Raw genomic sequence first — 14,491 nt, forward strand, 5'->3', positions numbered from 1 at the left:
GGGCTCGATTCCTCCTTAGCTTGCTCTCGTCTGGGCCCTCCTGAAGTGCTGCGATGTTCCCCTGGCGTTTAAAGGGACCGAGCGTCGCGGCTCTGTTTGAACAGCGCAAGGAGGCGAAGGGGAAAAGTTGAGCCATGTGAATACTGTGTGCTGCTGTGAGGTTCTGGATTGCCAGTAACGTTATCTAACAGACCGTCAGCATCTCGATATTGAGTTTAGCCGCGGTTAAGCCAATAGAATTTCCAAAGGTTTCCACAAAGCAGAATTTTAGGATGTGAGTTCGTGCCCATGTAGCAGAACCCTTGAGAAAAGCAACGAGGCTGGTGAAGGGACTGGAGCACAAGTGGCATGAGGAGAGGCTGAGGGAGCTGGGGGTGTTCAGCCTGGAGAAGAGGAGGCTCAGGGGAGACCTTCTCACCCTCTGCAACTCCCTGACAGGAGGTTGGAGTCAGGTGGGGGTTGGTCTCTTCTCCCAGGCAACCAGCAGCAGGACAAGAGGGCACAGCCTCAAGCTCTGCCAGGGGAGGGTTAGGTTGGAGATTAGGAAGAGATTTTTTCCAGAGAGAGTGCTCAGGCATTGGAATGTGCTGCCCAGGGAGGTGGTGGATTCACCATCCCTGGAGGTTTTCAAGCTGAGACTGGATGTGGCACTTAGTGCCATGGGCTAGTGACCACGGTAGGGTTGGACTTGATCTTTGAGGTCTCTTCCAACCTGAATGATTCTATGATTCTGTGATTGAGAGTTGTACTCAGGTTTGGAAAGGGAGGGGAGAATCTTTTAAGTAGCAGTAGGTTCTGCTAGTTAAAGTTCTGCCTGCTCCTGGCACTTAGCGTTGATCCGTTTAAATTAGGTGTGGTACTTGCACAATTTGATGCTGTGCTTATGGTACATCTGCCAGACTTGTCATATTGAAACAGCTCTTTCCTGGCAGGCATGTGTTTAATTTCTGACTATGTTATGCTTAGAGGATGTTTATAGGCTCCAGATTGCTCTGCAACTTGCTTGATCCTTTTGTTGTTGATGTTTGTTTTATTATTAAGCCTATTTGTATGATTACGATATTTTCAGCAGGTTTTGTTTTTTTCAATTTACTAGAAGGCAAAACATAAATTATGTTGCAAATGGCTCTTAAATAATAACCTTTTATGGGGTTTCTGGCTTGGGGTTTTTTTTATTTATTGTCTGATAGACCTTAGCTAAAGGCCAAAAGCTCAAAATTCAGGTCAAAATAGTTAAATGTATTTGTGTAGTGATTAATCTGGAATAACAGTGATCTCAGGTTTTCTTGAAAGACTAAATATTTGTGCAGTGCCTGAAGTTTTTACTTATCTTACTATTTGATTATCAAGTCATTAAGAAATGCAGAAAGATGAATCAGCAGTTGTTTTCAAGACAAAGCATATTACATATGTAGCAGTTCACAAAATCATTGCCCAGAAGTTTAGACTAGGAAGTAAAACATGAAATCCAACCACAACCAGAAGTAGGTGTGAAACGACACCGCAAGACTCTCAGAATTGCATAAGGAGGATAGTGATTGTTTGACTTTCATTTTAACTGTGTTCAGTTACCTCACTCTGATTTAATGCAGAATTTTAAAGTTAATGTTTTAATCTTCTCTCTGCCTACATTTGCAGTCACACAGTGTTTCAGTTTAGAATTTCTGGAGCTCCTTTGCATTGCTGTGTGGTATTGGAGTGTGAAATTCATAGTGCAAAGCTCTAATCCTGTTCCTCATATAATGTAGTAGGCAGCTCTTCCTTCACATTCAGTTCTGATATTTACAAACATTCACGATATGTTAGCAGAGCTCTGTCTTGTTTGTAAACTTGAGTTCTGATATTTACAAACCTTCACGATATGTTAGCAGAGCTCTGTCATATTTGTAAAATTGAGTTCTGATATTTACAAGCATTCAGGATATGTTAGCAAAGCTCTGTCTTATTTGTAAACTTGTTTGTTTACAGTCTTTGTGAATGTACAATCCTTACCTTACAGCAGGGAAATAATGAGCTCCTCATTTCAGTGCAGTCTCTTTGCACTGCTAATGAATTTTCATTGAATAAATGGATTAATCAACCTCTTTTGCTTTTGGCATTGTAAAAAAATGATTGACTCACATAAGAGAATAAACACAGAGATATAACTGTGAGAATTTTCCTTTCCTCCCTTCCTCGACTGGTTACAAAGCATCATGTTGTGCTGCTGTTGCACTGACTTGTACAGAGTAAATTTGCTTAGTAGACCAATATTGCAAGTACTAGTGCAACTCAGACTGCAGACATAAACCCTGCAAGCTTTTCCAGAAGTAAGGAGGTCTGGAAAGTCAGTAGTGCCTGAAAGTAAAATAGATGTGTTTAAGTAAATATGATAGTTTTCTGCAGTTACTCTGGCAATAACTGGAGCAACTGCAGTCTCTAGAGCAAAATGTGTTTACACTTGAGTAAAGCAGAGTCAGCAGAGCTTTATTGTCTCACATACATGGTGTGACCTAGTGTAAGATAAATTAATTGCACGCTAGAAATTAAGAGGGTCTGATTTAAAAATCACAAGAGTTTCAATGCCATCAATTGTTTCTGTGTATAAGGACCTGTTCAAGTGTTTATAAGGACATCTTTGCTTACTTTTATCCTTCCCTGTAACCTTCCTGATTTCTGTTATTTAGAAGACCATCACTTTCTTCCATAATTATTGAACAGATAATAAGGTCTTTGTTATCTTAGGGTGTGGTTTTAATATTGTAAAATAGACCATGTGTCAGCAGGTCAGATGTTTCCATTGGCCTTCTCTGGAGCCACAGTTCTTTAAAATGTTTGTCACTACTTGGAGTCCTAGCAATCCAAATAAAAATGTTTCTTGAGAATATAAATTTCATTAGAAACAGTTTTAATACAAAAGGAATTTTCTGAAGTTGATAAGCAAATTTTCATCGGGTTCTGTATTTTATAAGGACAGTTAGGATGGCCAGAAATGAGACTTCTAAAATAAAATCTTTTCTAAGAAATACAGTTTATGAATTAAAATTGAAATTTGTACCTGATTGGCTGTCACTGATAAACTGTTTTGCTCAGAATATAGAAAATTAGGTAATGGCATATCCTCATCTTGGGGAGGACTGATGGTTACTAAGACCATTCCTTGCACCCACATTTAGTCAGGACTCAGTTACGCAGACCAGCCTAATCTTCCTCAGTGTCCATACTCATGGATTTGTAGACTCATATAGAAAAGCCAGTTTGCTATCCAAGGAAGAGAAGAGCGTTGAAACTAGCTCATGGTCAGGCTCAATCTGCAGACATTAAGGTTGTAATTGGCTGAAAACATTTGGCTCTGCAAATCTAAACTGAAACAGAAGCAAAACTACTACAGATAGTGTGAACATAGCCCATGCAACCAAGTCTGTGAAAGGCAAAAGCAGAATTCCAGTTCCCAGAGAGTTACATCACCTTTTTCATACTCACCAAAGCTGTCAGGAAAGCTGTCTAGGTTCAAGCCAGTGGTGTTCCTATGGGTGACTCTATACTCCCAGACCTGTAATTCCATGTCTCTAGTCTTGCTGATTACAGGGTTAGGGATCATGCACTTTCTGTGAACTTTGCAGTTAAACTCTTTGGAAGTAACCATTTACATTCCTGTTGTTGGCTGTCCCATCTTGAACCCTTTCCTTTACAAAACTCTCCTGTGGAAAACTGACCCAGTTACACAGCTAGGTTTTGTGCCATACTTATATATCTCCTGTCTTGACCCTATTCTTAAAGCACACAGGCCTAACTCCACCTTGTAAAATATTTATTTATATGATCAATGCCTTCTTTTAATTCCTTTCTGTAAAATCTGCTTCATCTCGGCTTTTGACATTTCACAGTTCACTGCTTCTCTTTCAGTACAGCAGGGTTTTTTGCTCATCAGTTAATCCAAGCAGGTTTTGCTTACTGCATCCTCCCTGCAGCTCATTCAACCCTGTTGGCTTGCAGACATTCATAAGAGAGCAGATTTCTCCCATGTGAAAGATCAAAGAGGATCATTTTTAGGTTTTGGCACTATTTAGAGAAGCTTGAAAGTCAAAGGATTTGCATAGGATGGAGCAGGTAGTTAAGAACAAATACATTGAGTTTAATTCTCTTTCATTCCTGATGATCTCAAAATTTTCACTGCCTTCATTACATTTTGAATGCACACAGGATTGATGGTGAGACTAGGAAATATGTTGTATTGTTTATATACCTCATCCCCATTTAAAACATTGGACACCTTTAAAACCCTATACTTTCTCCTTATAATCTGCAATTAAATGGCAGTTCTTATGGAAACACACATTCTTCAATAAAGCTGGACTACCTGTGATAGTGCAAGGGCCTTCCCTGGCCCATGCTGACATACTGTGGATCACATCATATTTTTCTGTCAACATCTGATTTAACTATGTGTCCTTTATCCTCAAGCAGTGCTGAAGCAGGTTTGAGTGATGCAATACAAGCAATGCATTCAGAATCATTAGCAGATGTGGTTTGCCTCCATCTTTTAATTTGTGTCATTTGTCTTGTCTTGTGCTAATTAATTTTCCCTTACTGATTTTGCTGGGTAACTTTTCAGAACAGCTATCTTCCAAAAGCCAAGGATGTTAGAAGACAACATTGAAGCTCCAAACAGAATAGCTATTCTAAAATAGCTGCATTTTTTGTTTTACAGATGGGTTGGTCACTTCTTTGTAAACTCATAGAAATTTGTCCAAGTACTCTTCAGAACATAGCTCCTAAGGGTGTTGGGAAGAACTGGGAAGCAGTGGGTGTTCACCAGTAAGTATTTTGTATGCTAAGTGTCTTCTGGAATGCTTGGTTATCATGACAGCTTATATAGGCAATGAAATAAATGTATGTTAAGTTATTATATCTGCTTTTTTGTGGGTTTCTTCAGCCTCATGGGGACACTCTCACAAACAGGGATCTTATCTGTGTACATAAATTCCTGGTGGAGAAAGCAAAGGAGACTGAGCCAGGCTGTTAGTGATAGGATGGGCCCAAATTGAAATAGAGGAAATTCCATTTAAAGAATACAAAAAATCCTAAGCAACCATTTTGACAGATGTAATATTACCTGGATGGGTGTGTGTGTGTTCTTTCCAAATGTGAGGGATTATATCTGCAAGCCTAAGGTAGTGTAAATCAAGAAGAGGTTTTGTCACACCTAATATTATTGTCTAAAAATTAAGTATGTAAACTGATCACCTCAACTACCTGCGAAGTCAGTGGACACAATTACCTTCAGAAGGGATGGTTTGTTCCATCTTTTTAGCAAGTTATGCTGGAATAAATTGTGGTTTGGCCTTGCTCGTGTCTCCCTGTTAGCTGTCAAGGGAAGCCTAAGCAAGTGGTTTCTGATGACTCTGGTTAAATAGGATGAAAACCCACATAGGTTAGCTGAGTAGTTGTTCAGTAGCACAAATTGTAGATGTAGGCATGATACAAATGGAGGAGGAGAGTTTGGTGTGGTGTTCTCGGCCTTGAGGGCTGATGATGACCACAAGAAGTTCCAGTCTTATCACCTAGTGAATCTGCCTCCATAATCTTCCCCATACCCTTCCTTGGAAGGGTTGCTGTAGTAAGATAGCATGGAGATGCATTTTGGTTTTGTGGAGTTTATTTGTTTTGTAGTGGCTAGAACACATGGTTGGTAGGGGAGTGAACTCCCTTGAAAGAAGTGTTGGCAGGTTTTGTTGGAAAGAGGTGATTTGGGTTGCATCTCATGAGTGAGAAACAGCTGAGCTGAAGCTCTACAAGCTAGTTACAATTTCTTTGGCAACTGAAAGGCTTGTTAATTGACTGAAAGTTTTTCTGAGAGCTGGAGATGTTGCTGTTCATTCTTGGGTCCCAGAAGAATTGTTTTTGGAGGCTGCTCTTTCCCATAGCCTCCTCAGAGCCCACACAGTGTGTGTGGTTGAACAAAACATCCTTTTCAAGCTCAAACTCACTGAAGATCTGATCACAGTATTGCTGTACACAATTCCTTTCCACTACCAATATTTTAGCCAACTGTGAATCCCTGTCTGGCTTGTTGACAGTTTTCCTTGCTGTGGGGAAACTTGTTCTTAGAGGGGGAGTGGTCTCAGGTGTTTGTCAGTGCCAAAGGCAGAGCAAGCCAGCTAAATTTTATCTCCTGTTCCTCATGTGTAGATTGAACTAGAACTGCACCATAATGAATACATGCTGTTTGCAGCAAGGCAGGAAACAGTTATGGTAGAGAAGAAAAGGTCTTTTTTTTTTTTTTCTGCAAGAGATTTTCCCTTTTGTGTGTGTTACTATTTTAGGAGAATAGAAATCATAAGGCAGAAAAAGCATTTCTTTCTTTCCTCTCAGCTGTGATCCAACTTGACCACATTGCAGTCATGTTTGCAAACAGCAGTTTGGTGTTGATTTAGGTGTTCCTGACAGACAGTGTGATAAATAAGTAAGTAGTTGCTGTCACTGTGAAGGGAAAGGAAGGAAATTCCTTCAGTGTGTTTGCATCCTGTCTACAAGCTTAAAGACACTTCATGAGACCTTTTGTAATCTCTTACGTCAAACTCTCACACAGGAGAAGAGGTTTAGAAAATTTTACAGCCTCATTCTTGGTTATACTTGAAATGGGAGGGTATGTGCAGGGAATTGTCTCCTTGTGGTAGACATGCTTTAGAGTGTAATTACTTCACCCTGCAGTATACTGAGCCAGCTCATGTCCTTGTATATCAGCACTTGACTGAAACAGATCATTCTTTATAAAATGCACTCTTGACAAAGCAGTGCTCCTCCCCCACAGCAGAAATCATGAGTCATTGGGAGACACTTTTAATGGCTTCAGGGCATTTGATAACTCAGTGGGGTTTTCCATTCCTGCAGGATGCAAGGAGTACAAAAGTCTAAGCCACAGCTACTTATCATAGAATGGGTTGGTTGGAAGTGACCTTTGAAGATCATCTAGCTCTAACCCCCCTGCTGTGGGCAGGAACACCTTCCACTAGACCAGGTTGCTCAAAGCCCCATCCTGGTGGCTCCCAACCTGGCCTTGAACACTAGTGGAGCAAGGAGGAGAAGGAATCCTCACCCCATGTACAGTTTGTACAGATCCATGCATGTGCACACACACCTGCAACCACACAATGAAATGCATCAGGAATGCTTAAGACCAGAGCACTTTAATCAGGAGGTTAAAGCAGGTTAAGGGTGTCTATTTAGCTGCTGTGCCAGCTTGGTTAGGGTGATCTTTGTTTTCCTTGATTCATCACCTTACTACTTAGTCCATACATGTGAGCTGTAATGCTGGGACAAGAATTTGCCTCAGGACTGAGAACCCAAATGCCACCATCTCTCCTTGTCTGGAGAGCAGAGTGTGCATATACACGTTTCACTGTGTTATCTTTTGCCAGTTTAAGCAAAGAAACTCCAGCATTGAATTGGATTTTATTTTCTGTTCTTAAAATCATCCAGCACAGTATTCTGACTTACCTTAAATTTTCGTAGCAGTTAGGTGTTCCTGAGAGTCTAAGCATGTAAGCAAGGCAATGCTTATATGAACAATGTCTCTTTTATTAGACCAATACTGGTATAATTTCCTATCTTGCAAAAGGTAAAGGATATTGTCTCTCCCATCAGATTCTGCCTCTGACATCTACTTTGTTCATCATAGCAACAACAGAAGTGCTGCAACAGAGAAGAGAGAAACTAGCAACGTCATACTAAAGCACTGATGCATTCATTCCAGTTTATAAAATTAGACTTCAGCAAGCCAAACTGCTGAATTGGCAGAGCTGGGGAATGAAATTGGGATGAAACTTTAAGTGCTGCTTATGTTTTTCAAGACAGGTCAAGAATATCAACTGAAGTATCACAAACTCCTGCACAATTCACTTTTATTAGATAGATTTGAAGATAATTAAAGTTGCAGCCAAGCTCTCCAAAATAAAAAAAGTAAAAAAACCAAGTTTCTTTGGGGGGTTGTGTGTGTGTTAGTCTATCAATTTTAATTTAGTTTTGAATTGTGCAATCTGTTTTTCCCCCCGTTTGAGATCTGCTTCATTCAGTGTGAAATCAATGCTTGTAAAATTTTGTTTATTGAAGAGGTGTTACAGTTTTGTGGCCACTGTTTTACTGATGGTAGTTTGAGCAAAATATGTTAAAAATACCAGCTAATTTTTATGTGTCCGGTTTGATACATGCCCTGGATTTTGCAGCACTTGGCATTGTTTGGCTCTCTGTTTAACAAGTCAACTTTGGTTGACTCTGACACAGCATTTTAGAGGTTAATATTCATGGGTCTCAAGTTGGGCCACTCAGAAAGTAAGGAGTGTGCAATTGGTAGTCTGGGAAATGTTTATTTTTAGTGATTTCTCCAGCATTACCTAAGTGCTGTGTGGTTGACACTTAGGGTGGAGTTCTTCGAGGCACTGTTCAAATTCTTCAGCTGGGAAACTGTTGCTTTTCTTCCAGCAAACCCTTGATTGCTTACTGTAACTGAGACCTTTTGAAGCTTTTGCTAATTTCTGTAAGTTGTGTATGTTAATATTTCCTTAGCCTTAACTCTTTTTTTTCCTTTTTTTTTGTTTTGTTTTTAATTTTTAGGCAGATTCTTAAAATGCTTACAGTCTACAAAGGAAATATAAACCTCTCAGTAACAGGGCTGAAAGCATTAAATCTACTCCTCATGTCAGGTAATGTGTGTTTTACTTTCCTGCTCTGTCTAAGCTTTTTAAACACAGAACTGTGATATAAGGTGTGTGACTGTAGATGTCAGACCTGATTTTTCTCTCTTTTGCTCCATGAAATCACCTACCATTTGTACTTGCATACAAAGTAATAAGAGTACCGGTTTGCATCCTTTTTGCCCAGGTAAGTGTGATTCTCCAAATTGCAAGTCTGGGAAGAACATGACCAGTTAATTCTGCCCACTTTTTATTAGCATAGGCACAAGTACTTGCTGTTAAGTAAAATAAATAAGAGATTATTTTTTCTTACAAAAGTATAAATTTGGTGCCATTCTGACTTGCTTCCTTTAGCAGTGGTTAGTATATCTCTGACTTTTCTGCTCTGTAGAGGCCTAATCTTATCAGGTACTGAAGACTTTTTCTCATGCTGAGATTCTTGATCTTCTGTTGAAATTAGAGACACCCTAAGGGAGAGATTCTGCTGGTTTTATTCAAGTTAGCATATAACATTATATGGTACAGGTCCTGTTATAAGGCATTACACTGTGTGATTAATAATAGCAATAGTAATGGCAAAATCTGATCATTAATGAGTAACTGTAATCAGCAGCTTCTTTCTTTTAATTGTGATGTATCCAAAAGGGTCCTAAACTGTTGACTGGGTATTTGGTAACAGTTTCTTCCTGATTGTTATTCTTCCTCTCAGCAGTTGATGAATGAAACTTAAACTCTCATTTCAACTCCCTAACTTCAGAAAAATATTTGAAATTCTACCTTGTCAGAAAAACCTCTTAGTACTCTTATTTCCATATGTCTGTAAACTTGAATTGCACCATACCTGGGACTGAATGTGTGAGTGCCATTTAGAAAGATCTCTTACAGCCCTGACTGCAGCTGTGTCACTGGACAGGCATTGGGGTTATTGCTGTAAGCCTGAAAAATTGGCATGACTCTGAATCTTTTTGCCTGCACATGCTATAGAGTAGCATTCTTTTCTGTGTCATAAAAGCAACAGTGAGATTGGCCTTTCAGTTCAGCTTCAGGCTGAAGGAATGGCTGAGAGGGTGATAATGTGGTTTCATGGTGCAGATGGGCTGAGTTCATGGTTCACTGTAGCTGACAGGTGCATTTCAAATCCCCTTTTGTTTTCCTCAGGCAGTGCAGTCCTTGTTCCATCAGCCTTACTTAGTGAAACTTTTCAGTTTGCTTTGACTGCAGAAAGGGTTATTTTGATGGGATAATCCTCTACAAATGTGGAGTTGAACTGGTTCATTGAGGGGTCAGGCAAGTACCAAAGCAGTGCAAGGTGAGAGCAAGAGTGAAGAGGAGAAACTGTCTTTTTGGCAATAAAGTTTGATCAGTTCTATTGTAAAAATACGACCTTAGGAGATAATTTCAGCCTGGGTTATACAAACCTGGGTTTGAACTGTCAGAGTCTTAAAGAATTTTAGATTTTGATGGTTAAGTACATTGCTTCAATGAAAACCTTGAGAACTAATCAGTGCAACATGTAATCTCTTCTGCTATTCAGACATAATTGCTTTCCTGCTCCTGGAGGAAGAGGTGGATGTGTTTTCCTTGGTGTTTAGTGCCATGCACACCTTCCCTAAAAATGAAGAGATTCAGCAACATGGATGTAAAGCATTACAGAAACTTTTTGAGAAAGGTATTTATATCTTAGTTTCTTAAGTTAGAAAAATGTATAGATTGGGAGGGGACTGCAGATGTTTGTTGAAATGCAGTAACTGAATGTTTGCATTCCAAATTGTTTTGTGTATTATATCTGTTCTTTAAATGAGTCAGCAGAAAACAGACTTGCCAAGCAACATCACAAATTTTCTAAATTAGAGCAACGAATATGAAATCTTTTAAAAAATCAAAATGTCCCTTCATTTCTGACTCTAGAGTTAACTGAAAAGATGGGATTCAACATTAGTAATGCTGACATGAAGAGTGGTGACATTTGATTTTCATTCTCCAAACCAGGATTGTTTGTTTAAAGACTGGTAAATTTTAGTAACACAAGAACAGTTCTAAGTGAAAGCAAAATGTTTGTACTTTAGAAAAATACTTGGCTCTGCTTTTGATCCTGACAATGCCAAAAGATGAATATCCGTATGGTATTCCTCTGTTTCTTCTAAACGAACAGTTCTAAAGCAAAATGTTTGTACTTTAGAAAAATACTTGGCTCTGCTTTTGATCCTGACAATGCCAAAAGATGAATATCCGTATGGTATTCCTCTGTTTCTTCTAAACAATGAAGTCAGCATGTATTGAACTTCTGCAAAGTTGTGTGCATGTAATGGCCAGAAGTGCTTCTTGGATTGTTTCAATGGAATTTCTTGTTTCAAAATAAATACTGAGAAACCTATCACTCCTCTGTACTCTTTTGCTTCAAAGATAGTCTCTGGTTCTTCAGATTGATTCTTTTTGGCACTATTTTATATTGCTTTTCCTAAGTCTTTATCCCACACGTGTGTGCTTGGAACTATCTTCTGTGTTCTTGCACTCTCCCTAAATACTTTTGTCCTGCTGTATTTTGTCTTCAGTCTCCACAAAAGTCTGAACTTCATAGATTATTTTTTTTTTTGTGCCTGATTTTGACAGGCCTACAGACTAACCCATGTAGAGACCTGTGTACCTTTTTGATGGCAGAGCTAATACAACAAGTTCTAGGCTGCTCCTGCCTACTTTTTCTTACCTCTGAGCCACCTTTACAGTTACTGTAATGTGAATATTTGCCTAGCCTTGGCTTGAACCAGATTCAGAAAATGATTCTGCTTATGAAATTTAAAGTGTTGTTCTTTGTGAACCTGGATCATTATCTGGTTCATTGCACATAACAGGGGCTGGGGATGAAAAGACCTTAAGCCATTAAGGTAAGATATAATTAAAGTGTGACTGCAGAAAATGGAAAGAACTCCACTATCAAAAAAATTGAGAAGTGAAATAAAAATCATGGAATATGCAAAATGATATTCCATCAAATTTATTTCCCTGTATACTTAGCTTTTCCCTCACTTCTGTAGTGTCTGAGTTTGGAATACCTGAAGTTCCCTCTGTGAGAAAGGCTGAAGATTTCTTTTAGAATGCTGATCCACAGGGTAGCATTTAAAAGCCAGAACTCAGGTACATAAACTATAGGCTAGAAAAAGGCCTTTTATAAATTAGCTCAGTTTTCAGTAAAAGGAGCCATAGGATAGTACCTTACTTTCTGTGAAACATAGAAAATACATGGAAACTCTGATAAAAACAGTTGTCTTTCCCCATGTGGTACCAGGATATGAATTGTTTCCTCAAAACATACTGTGTCTCTTGCTTTCCAATTTAGTTCCAGAAGAGCAGCTGACTGAATTCATTGAAAGCAAAGATCATATGATCATACTGAAAGTATTTAAAGAGTTTCCAGAGAAAGAAGAGGTGATTCTTCCTGCACTTTGTTCATTGCATTCCTTAGCTGGTCCACGTAAGTGTATTATTAGAAGTTATTTTCAATTCCTCATCTCCCATAGCTCATGCTTTCTCTGATTGTAAAAAGTAGTCTTTGTGTGATTGTGAGAACAATCAGAACTGGTTGGGAGTCACCAGACAAATCACTTTTCTGTTTTCTTTGGGAAATACTTTGTTTTTCATGGGATGTTTTTTATATTTAGCCATTAAAACAGAAATTTCTCATAAATAACAGAAAAATAACTTCTATGCTTGGTAACAAAGATGCTTATCATGGTTGTAGAGACTGAAGTTCAAGACCCTGCCCTGTCAGCTTTTACTACTTGAAAAATAAGATATATTTATTGACTAAATAAATCTTCAGTGAGTTTGGGGGGAGCAGGTAGAGAACATTGTTGGCAAAGTGAGTTCCACAAGGGGAAAGTTGCCCAGACAAATCCAATGGCCAGGCCTGGGAAAAGGTATCTGAACTCAGACACCCTCTCTGATCATTCAGTGGTGTCTGCAAGGACCAGAATTGGCAGCATGTGATAGTCTGACAGTGTTCTCAGGTGTTGTGCAATAAGACTGGAAGAAAATATCTTTGTTACATCTTGTCTTCTGGTAACAGCAGTCCCTGTTCTTGGCAAAATCAGATCCTGAGAAATGTGTTCGATGATTTGTGTCAATCTGTTAACAGCAGTTTGATCCTGTGGACACAGAGGCAGCTTTTGGCAGCTTCCTGCTGGTGGTCACAATTTTGGCAAGCTCAGAGTTCTGCTCTCCATGTCCTTCATGGTACAAAATGTTGTACCTCCTGCAAATGTGTTTCCTCACAAAGCCTTGCTCATACATCCTGTTTGGCTTTATAGGAACCATGCTGGCCCCATGTATGCCAGTAAACAAGAACTAGACTGAAGTGCCCCACATTTCATCAGACTCCAAGCTGTTTAGTTTCTGTTTCTCAAACTTCTTGCTCTTTCACTTTGTGTTAAAAAGTATTCCATGAGTCAGAAATAATTTTACCCTAGCCCAAAAGTTACTGATATTTTCTAGGGAAGAGCATGCCAGATTTTCAGTGCTTTTAAAAATAGGGAATACTTATATGAAATGTAACAGGAGAAGGGCATGAAAAATACCTGCTCTAAAGTAGGTATTTAGCACTCTCATTTCTAATATGAAAGATTGAAAATAATCAGAGAAACAGAGACAGCTTGCACATGGATGGGCAAAGCTAGCAATCATACTCTTGGTTTGTGACATCCCACAATAACTGAAAGATAATACATTCCTCTAAGGCCTCCATGGAGAAGATAATTCACTGTAAGTACACACTGTAGCTTACCCAGCAGCAAAATGTCTCCCCATACTCTGAAGTTCAAGTCTCTATTCCAAATGAGTTGCATCAAGGTTGTACCTCTCTGGGCCTTCTTTCACTAATACATATGTAGATTGGCTCACATGTCATGAGAAATGGAAGGGTAAGGGTTTATTCCAATGTGTGTACAAGAACTCTTTTGTATCACAGTAGTGTTGATGGCCTAAGAAAAATGCTTTGGTGCTGACTGTCCTCTGAGGTCTGTGGTGGAGCAGGGGATCACAGATGTTGGCCATCCCAGACAGGCTTTCCTCTGGGTAGTAGGGAGAAACAGGCACCTTAAGAGCAAATTACCTAACCCTAAACCAGATATTTGTTACAGCTGGGATGAATCACCATACAGAGTGCTCAGATCTCTTCATCAATTGATGTGAGAACCTCAGTCACCAAGTTTTGATGGTTAGGATTAAATGAGATATGTTCCACCACCTTCTTTTCTGTAGCTTGTTCTGGGAAATGACGACTCCCTGCAAATTGCTTGGATCTTGCAGGGGTTTAAAATGCATCTGATTATGCTTTCTCTGTAGTAATCAATTTTGGAATCTTCTGAATATTTTAATATCTTCATAATTGTTGCCTGTGAGATTATAACTTACTGTGAAGTGATGCAATACTGTTCTGTGGAATATATCTTAAAAAAGGTGTTTTCAATTGAGAATGACGTAAATCACAGATTAAAGCATTGTGAAAGGTGGTACCTTCCTTCACTATCAAACATTGCTTCAGAAATGCTTCCCACTCAGAGCTTGCTTTTACAACTTGTAGGTTATCATTATCTGATATTCAGAGATGTATTATTTTGCTCCTTTAAAAAGACTAATTACCCTTAATAATAGAGCTGTGAATATTTCTCTTATGCTGTATCCAGAAAAGCCAAGCTGTGGAAAGAACAATTAAGGAAGTTTGTAGATCACAGGAGAGTAATGCTAACTCCCTTGGAGTCAGTGACAGGACTCCCTTTCATTCACTGAGGTCAGGATTTCAGGCAATATTTTTTGGGTTCATATTC

The 14,491-nt window shown here is 39.1% G+C and overlaps 1 protein-coding gene across 1 annotated transcript in view; it reads left to right on the plus strand.

Annotated features, from left to right (window-relative positions):
- Positions 1-4,690: 4,690 nt before the first annotated feature.
- The window catches only part of LRRK2 (leucine-rich repeat kinase 2), a gene marked incomplete at its 5' end in the record, with an annotated part of 58,056 nt that continues 48,255 nt past the window's right edge, over positions 4,691-14,491 (plus strand). The window contains 4 exons of the mRNA XM_009073389.1: positions 4,691-4,797; positions 8,593-8,681; positions 10,207-10,341; positions 12,007-12,141. Coding sequence (XP_009071637.1) covers positions 4,691-4,797; positions 8,593-8,681; positions 10,207-10,341; positions 12,007-12,141 — 466 coding nt within the window. The remainder of the gene's footprint in view (positions 4,798-8,592; positions 8,682-10,206; positions 10,342-12,006; positions 12,142-14,491) is intronic.

The sequence above is a fragment of the Acanthisitta chloris genome, unplaced genomic scaffold, assembly GCF_000695815.1.
Source record: "Acanthisitta chloris isolate BGI_N310 unplaced genomic scaffold, ASM69581v1 scaffold1934, whole genome shotgun sequence".
Taxonomy (NCBI): domain Eukaryota; kingdom Metazoa; phylum Chordata; class Aves; order Passeriformes; family Acanthisittidae; genus Acanthisitta; species Acanthisitta chloris.